This window comes from Sinocyclocheilus rhinocerous, unplaced genomic scaffold, assembly GCF_001515625.1.
Source record: "Sinocyclocheilus rhinocerous isolate Xijiao unplaced genomic scaffold, SAMN03320098_v1.1 scaffold843, whole genome shotgun sequence".
In the NCBI taxonomy this organism is placed as follows: domain Eukaryota; kingdom Metazoa; phylum Chordata; class Actinopteri; order Cypriniformes; family Cyprinidae; genus Sinocyclocheilus; species Sinocyclocheilus rhinocerous.
In genome coordinates this window covers 166,045-174,382 of record NW_015655383.1, presented here as the reverse complement: position 1 = coordinate 174,382, position 8,338 = coordinate 166,045, and the positions used below count along the sequence as shown (strand labels likewise).

Here is an 8,338-nt window from a genome sequence, read left to right as displayed (position 1 = left end):
CATTGGCTATCGCGGGTATCACGTCAGAGGCAGCCCGATCAAGAGTCATAAATATCAAACGTTTTTTATATCTACGATTTGAATTCGAAGACGCTCCATCTCGATCGGGAGCAGTTAAATAATCATAATGACACCACACAATAGAGGATTTTTTTTGGACAAAAAAAATTGAAAATTCGCTTACGATAAGCCTCGAATCCCCTCGGAGGTGCAAATCGTTACAGTTATGTGAATTTGGAGGAAAAATGTGCTCATTTGTAATCAAAATGCAAAAATATTATGAATGGTTGCAAAATTTACTTCATTTTCTTTATACAAAACTTTCTTTCTTTCTTTCTTTGCCCCCCCCCCCGCTCATTTTCTTTATACAAAACTTTCTTTCTTTCTTTCTTTCTTTGCCCCCCCACCCCCGCCCACTCCTTAAACTTTATGAAATAACTTTATATGCTCTTAATTGTTGTGTAAGTAAAGCTGTGAATGAGTCTGTAGTTCATCTCACCAGGGCCCAGTGATGCCAAAATCCTTGCATATTCCAGATTCCTCTTCCGACGGTTTAAGGTTTGACCTGTAAAAACAATGTGTCAAAATGTTTTGTTTTGCACATGCAAAAATGTAATAACGTACCTGTCAAATATGCACATACTAACTTAGCGTTTAAATAACAGCTGATCCCTATTTCCAAGAAAAAAAAATCCCTATTTCCAAGACATTTTCTCTCAGTTCATTAAAAAATTAAAAAATAAAAAATAAATAAACTACTAAATAAATAGTCAGTACAACTTCAAGTTACTTTATGCAACACTATGATAAGTATTTCTTGCAAGAAATGTAATTACTGAGTGAGAACATAAAAAATTAAAAATGCATTTTCAACTGAAATCAGTGCAGAAAAAAATATCTCACATTTCCTCTGGGCTATAACCCACAGGTCCATTTTTTCTTACCAGTAGCTACTCTAGATGCAAAACTTTCTCCTGCACTGTTCCAGGCCGTCACTGCAACATTAGAGGCCTGCAGGCCAGAGACCTCACAGCTGAGGTTTGAGGTGAGACAGACAGGCACCCTGCCGTCAGAGCTCAGCTGGTAAACCCTGTATCCTGTGGTAAGAGCTGAGGACCTCCAGGCCACTGTGGCGGAGGAACTGTCACCCGTGAAGGTGATATTCATCGGTGGACAGGGCACTGAAGGAGAGTACAGAGTAATAGATCAAGAGAGAATATTTATAGCATGTTCTATACAAACTTCTTATTCTTCTGAGACCAGTCTGCTTAATACAACCTTAGACTGTTTTTTTTTCCCAGCATGGCAAGTTTGACTTGTTATCTGATACCTGTGACACCAGTAACAGCCTTAGATGGTCTGCTGATCCCTGCTGAGTTTTGTGCAAACACAGTGACACTGTAAGAGGTGCTACAGGGAACAGGAAACTCAAAGTAGTTGATGTCTGTCCAGTAGGATGACACGTCCATAAGGGACTCTGGGTTGTCCTGGATATCGCCGGTCACCTGTACCAGGTACGTGACGTCAGGACAGTCCACAAAATTCCAGTAGACTTCAGTTGTGTTGGGAGGGTCAGGAGGGTCAGAGAGCTCACAGATTTAATCAAAAATATCTTACTTTGTGTTCTGAAGATGAATACGGGTTTGACGGGTTGGGAACGACATGAGGATGAGTAATTAATGACAGTTTTTATTGTCCCTTTTTAACAGAATTTTAACTGTCCCTTTAAGTCATTATAGCCTGATGTTGCTGTCATTTTAAAACCCTCTGAAGTCATAAATCTCGGGGCATGTTTGTGGCTGCCAAGTTTCAGCTATAGAAGCACGCAACATCCGGTGGGTGTCGCTCTCATTGGCTATCGCGGGTATCACGTCAGAGGCAGCCCGATCAAGAGTCATAAATATCAAACGTTTTTTATATCTACGATTTGAATTCGAAGACGCTCCATCTCGATCGGGAGCAGTTAAATAATCATAATGACACCACACAATAGAGGATTTTTTTTGGACAAAAAAAATTGAAAATTCGCTTACGATAAGCCTCGAATCCCCTCGGAGGTGCAAATCGTTACAGTTATGTGAATTTGGAGGAAAAATGTGCTCATTTGTAATCAAAATGCAAAAATATTATGAATGGTTGCAAAATTTACTTCATTTTCTTTATACAAAACTTTCTTTCTTTCTTTCTTTCTTTGCCCCCCCACCCCCGCCCACTCCTTAAACTTTATGAAATAACTTTATATGCTCTTAATTGTTGTGTAAGTAAAGCTGTGAATGAGTCTGTAGTTCATCTCACCAGGGCCCAGTGATGCCAAAATCCTTGCATATTCCAGATTCCTCTTCCGACGGTTTAAGGTTTGACCTGTAAAAACAATGTGTCAAAATGTTTTGTTTTGCACATGCAAAAATGTAATAACGTACCTGTCAAATATGCACATACTAACTTAGCGTTTAAATAACAGCTGATCCCTATTTCCAAGAAAAAAAAATCCCTATTTCCAAGACATTTTCTCTCAGTTCATTAAAAAATTAAAAAATAAAAAATAAATAAACTACTAAATAAATAGTCAGTACAACTTCAAGTTACTTTATGCAACACTATGATAAGTATTTCTTGCAAGAAATGTAATTACTGAGTGAGAACATAAAAAATTAAAAATGCATTTTCAACTGAAATCAGTGCAGAAAAAAATATCTCACATTTCCTCTGGGCTATAACCCACAGGTCCATTTTTTCTTACCAGTAGCTACTCTAGATGCAAAACTTTCTCCTGCACTGTTCCAGGCCGTCACTGCAACATTAGAGGCCTGCAGGCCAGAGACCTCACAGCTGAGGTTTGAGGTGAGACAGACAGGCACCCTGCCGTCAGAGCTCAGCTGGTAAACCCTGTATCCTGTGGTAAGAGCTGAGGACCTCCAGGCCACTGTGGCGGAGGAACTGTCACCCGTGAAGGTGATATTCATCGGTGGACAGGGCACTGAAGGAGAGTACAGAGTAATAGATCAAGAGAGAATATTTATAGCATGTTCTATACAAACTTCTTATTCTTCTGAGACCAGTCTGCTTAATACAACCTTAGACTGTTTTTTTTTCCCAGCATGGCAAGTTTGACTTGTTATCTGATACCTGTGACACCAGTAACAGCCTTAGATGGTCTGCTGATCCCTGCTGAGTTTTGTGCAAACACAGTGACACTGTAAGAGGTGCTACAGGGAACAGGAAACTCAAAGTAGTTGATGTCTGTCCAGTAGGATGACACGTCCATAAGGGACTCTGGGTTGTCCTGGATATCGCCGGTCACCTGTACCAGGTACGTGACGTCAGGACAGTCCACAAAATTCCAGTAGACCCTGATTAGAGTGGCATCAACCATCAGATGGGTCCTCACCCTCACGGTGGAAGGAGGACATGGGACTACAGGAGAGATCAGCAGAGGGTTAATTAGAATTAGAGTTATTGTTGTCAACTATTTATTGAGAACAATTTTCATTAATAAAAAAATAAAATATTAAAATAAAAGCTTCAAGAAAACAGTAACTTATAACATAAGAGCAAAATAGTTTATTTTTCTATTATCCACCAACTCTCTTTACTCATCCACCAATTTTCAAATTGCTAAATGTGAGGAAATTATATATAAATTGCATACAAAGATTGCATTAATTATTGCTACTTTGAAATATGTGAAAAATTAATATGTGGGGAAAAAAACTCTGGATGCAGTAATTTGGGAGAGAAATGTGCTTGATTGAAAATATCCTGAAAATAATGTCACATGAACACAAAGAGATATCATTGGTATGCAAAAAAATTTTGTGGTAATGTAAATATCATGCATGACACGTGTATAACGGTTTTATGTTTTAAGTTCTATAATCTTCAGATAAACAGATCCTGTAACATGCTCAGACATATCTGGTTGTATACCTGCTCCTCTCTGGATTGGCACAGTGAGGGAGCTGTTGCAGGTTCCATCTGAAGCCAGCGCACTGAAATTGTACAGCATCCCACAAGTCAGTCCGTCAATGCTACAGGACGTGCTCGTGGTGTCGCAGTGAAGCGTGTGCCCATCCGTGGTTTGAGCTGTTGTGAAGTACTGCAGCGAACCTTGGCCCTCCACCCAAGAGAGTGTGGCAGTCCCGGTGTCACACTGCACTTCCACAATCATGTTCTGTGGCTCACAGGGCACTATGTAGAGCAGAAGAAATATAGTATGGCATGAATTTCATGCCAACATATAATGCTTTTCATTTTGTGTTCAAGCCAACATGTGGTCTCACCAGTGTAGAAGGTGACCTGCTGACTGTCCAGGCTGGTGCAGTTTCCAGCCGAAGCGGTTATGCTAACATCATAAATCTGTCCGCAGTGCAGGTGAAGCAGAGTGCAGTTGTTTGCGGTGCTTCTGCAGGTGCGGACATCTCCGTCTCTACTGCTGGCTGTGAGCGAGTATGACTCGGCAACCAGAGAAGGTGACCATGCTGCCGCCATGCCGTTTGAGTCGCACACTGGGTTCACTGTTATATTCTGAGGAGCACAAGGTGCTGTAAGAGAATTTAAAAGAAAGATTATACTCTAGATGAGTGTGAATTATGCAGAGTACATGTAGCTCTCAAATCTCACACATATGCAGTGTGCCTTGACGCGACAAGTTAGTGTGGTGTTGAGTAGTTGAGTACCTGTGTGCATCTTAAGAGGGGGACTCCGCAAGCTGCTGCATTTGTCGGAGGACACGGAAATTATAATGGTGTACTGCATTCCACACTTTGCTCCGGAGAGGTCACAGGACGTGCCAGTGCTGTTGCATATCAAAACGCTTTGGTCATGACCTTCAGCGGTGGCCACATAGAAGGAAGATACCTCATTCAGCTGCCAGCTAACTGTGATTTGGCTGCTGTAACAGTCCGTGTGTGCAGTGATGGAGGTGAGGGCACATGGAGCTGCAGACAGAAACCACAGAGATCTAGCTAGTCCACATTTCAAAATGGAAAACAAGACTGTTTGAGTGTGTTTGCACCTGTCTGAATCTGGAAGGCATTGCCGGGTGCGCTTCTGCAGAATGAGTTCACAGCAGTAATGTGGAAGGTGTACGTGGCTCCACAGAGCAGGTCGGGAACATTGCAGTGCAGATCTGCAGCAGAGCAGCTGGAGTTGGTTCCGCCCCTTTCCACTGCCAGTACAGAGTAAGACTCTGCCCCCTTTGCTTGTAGCCAAGTCACCCAAACTGAGTTGGTAACGCAGTCCAGGTTTGCCGTCTCTCCTTGAGGAACACAAGGAGCTAAAAATACGCAAATACAGTTTGTTAGCTTGATAGCATCAATAGGCATTTCCACAAATACATTCAGTAAATTTAACAGTGTTTTTTATTATTTTCTGTGCCAATACAGCACATAAGGTACAATACATGTGCAAGTTACAAGGAGAAACGTCGACTTTCCCTTGTCTTACACTGGACACAAGCGATGCAACACAAATCAAAGAGATCCCAAGATACTGTCTACATTGGATGCGGCACAATGGTAAACGAATACACTCCTCTATTTCTGATTTCGAGTTTGATACTTTTTAGGCACCGACCAGATTTCGAGTATTTCGTCGTACGGTACCATATTTCGATACCTAAGGGGTTAATCTCAAAGTCAGTGAGCCAATAAGCATGCAGCATGCCTTATATGCCTAAATCAGTGATTGGCTCTGGTGAGGCATCAAGAAAAAAATGCATGTTACGTGACTTTTCATTCACACTGTAGCATCATGCTACATAAGACAATTTATAAAATGTATACAATGCTTTTACTCATAACTCACTTTAAGCCATCATTGTGTGTTTGTAATAACTTCCGATTGCGATCTAATGAGGGTTTTTTGTTCATGTAATGTTGCAGAAATATGTTATTTGTAGCCTTTTATATCAAGCTAATCACTACACCTGCTTACTTCTCATGTAAGCACTGTATTGTTATAAAAATAGGCAGAATCTCATGAAGATCACATACAAATCATATACTGCCATAATCGCGTGTTTATTAGCTTCATGTTTCATCATTATAAATGTTTTTCTGGAAGTGTAACACATGTTCGTCATCAGAGACAGGGCGGGCTATGAGCTTCCTCTGAGTCAGAACAGTAATTGCGGAAGAGAAAACACAATCAGACAGCGCTAGAAGCTTAATGCTAATCAGATTGCGTAAATCAGTGGAAAATGAATAGAAATGATGATTCTGTCATCAGTGAAGAGAGGGCTTCTCTCTCTCCTGAAAAGCAGACATTCTTTTTTTTTTTTAAAGAACTGTTGAGTGATTAAAAAAATCTTAAGTATGCAGCAGTGAACCTCACATAACTGACTTAAAACTGTTCATTTTAATAAATAATAGATTTTATTTTAAATAGTGCCTTTAAAAGTTGATTCTCAAAGTGCTTTACACTAAAAAGGATACAAAAGTTATGGTAACAACCACAATAACACAAAAAAACAATAAGCCCCACCCCCCAACAAAACTAACAAATCACAAATAAGCAAGTTTAAAAAAGTGAGTTTTAAGAGAGGATTTAAAGACAGATTTTGCATGTCTAATATCAAAGATAAGAGAGTTCCAGAGTTTTGGAGCAAGGGAAAGAAAAAGCCCGGTCACCCATAGAATGTAGACGAGTTGCGGGAACAGTAAAGAGGCAAGAATCAGAGGAACATAGATCACGCCTAGGAGAGTATAGAGTTAAAAGTTCCGAAAAGTAATGAGGTTCCAAGCCGTGCACGGCCTTATACGTAAGCATCAGAGTTTTAAAGTCTATACGAAACCTAACAGGGAGCCAGTGTAGGGATTCCCAGCTCTCTAGTTCTGCTTCCTGTCAGGATTCTAATTGATTCTGGATTCTGAACTGCTTAAACCCTAACTCAAACTAGGATACAAAACTATAAAGAACGTATTAGCCCGTGGCCAGGGAAAATACATATAGTCAAATTGGTAATATACACTGACATTAACGTCTCGCTGGCCGAGTAGCTGATAGAGTGTAAACTATCAAATTTGAAATCAGTTTTAATCAGGTGGACCTCGAATTTTCAGATCCGAGTCCTTTCAAAACCTGAGCTAGAAATAAAATTAATTATTAATTCCCTTATCAAGAATTAATGAGTTAAATTCCTTACACTTTTTAAAGTAATGTGTAATGTAATCTTGGTAAAATGGATTTCATAAAATTGGTATCGAAAAAAGTATCGTTCAGGAACCGGTATCGAAATCAAGGTATCAAAAATTTTTGAACGATACCCAGCCCTATTTCTGACATACTCCATGTGCCTGCGCTACTTCCAACAACAACACAGTACAAATGGATTCTGAACTGAACTTTCACTTGGACTAGGATATAATGCTTTATCCATTAGATTGTTTTAAAGCAAGCAGTTATACATTATTAAACATGGAAAAAAACGGTGTCAGTAGGCGCGTTTCCATTACCCTTCAAATTGCGCAAACTGAAATTGCGAATTGAAAATACGCCTAATGGAAACGCGACAATTTCGCAAAAACTCCCATATATCGCAAAAAAGTTTTTACAACGCCAAAGTTTTGCGCAAATCTGTAATGGAAACGCGCCTACTGTAGCTTTCAGTTAGAATTACAACTAGATTTTCTGCTGTAAAGCAGCTCTACATGTACAGTACATTAATGAAACATTAATTTAACTAATTAACAAAGCTGAATAATCAATCAAAGCTTACTGAATAATCTGTGAAATAGTCAACGACTAGTCGATTACTGTACATCCTGCGTGATCACTGTTGCATTGCACTTTAAAACTATTTTTGAGGCTCTCAACACTAGGACTGCAACAAAGGATTATTTTGATCATCGATAAATGTAACGATTATTAGAACAATTACTGTAGACACGGTGGTATTGCAGTTTCAAAATCTCAAATCAAGATGTAGATTGATTGTGTAAAACAATTCGTTAATTTAATTGTAGCAATTTTTCATTTGCTGTCCTTGAATTATTTTAGGTATGTATCTGCATCCCATATCGGTGGACTGCTGGTAATTGTGCATTGTTGTGAAGATTACCTGAGGTGACATTAACAGCAGTGCTGGGCTGGCTCTCACAGCCACCCCTGACAGATGTTACAATGACAGAATATGACTGTCCACATGGCAAGCCACTGATTGAACAGCTGGTGCTGGTGGAATCACATGACAGGAAAGCTCCTCCACTGGTTTCTGCCCTCACATGGAAAGATTCTGCATCTGGATTGGCTGGCCATGTGACAGTCATGGAGCCAGCAGAACAGTTCACCTCAACATCAATGGTGTGAGGAGGACAGGGCGCTAAAAAAGAAAAACACC

General features: G+C 40.0%; 1 protein-coding gene across 1 annotated transcript in view; it reads right to left on the bottom strand.

Annotated features, from left to right (window-relative positions):
• The window catches only part of LOC107718002 (serine-rich adhesin for platelets-like), a 52,742-nt gene that overhangs the window by 4,110 nt on the left and 40,294 nt on the right, over window positions 1-8,338 (bottom strand). The window contains exons 49-57 of the mRNA XM_016524917.1: window positions 8,060-8,320; window positions 5,015-5,275; window positions 4,677-4,937; window positions 4,281-4,541; window positions 3,928-4,188; window positions 3,127-3,414; window positions 2,925-2,977; window position 2,886; window positions 2,296-2,361 (exon numbers count right to left, since the gene is read on the bottom strand). Of these exons, the coding sequence (XP_016380403.1) occupies window positions 2,296-2,361; window position 2,886; window positions 2,925-2,977; window positions 3,127-3,414; window positions 3,928-4,188; window positions 4,281-4,541; window positions 4,677-4,937; window positions 5,015-5,275; window positions 8,060-8,320 (1,713 nt within the window). The remainder of the gene's footprint in view (window positions 1-2,295; window positions 2,362-2,885; window positions 2,887-2,924; window positions 2,978-3,126; window positions 3,415-3,927; window positions 4,189-4,280; window positions 4,542-4,676; window positions 4,938-5,014; window positions 5,276-8,059; window positions 8,321-8,338) is intronic.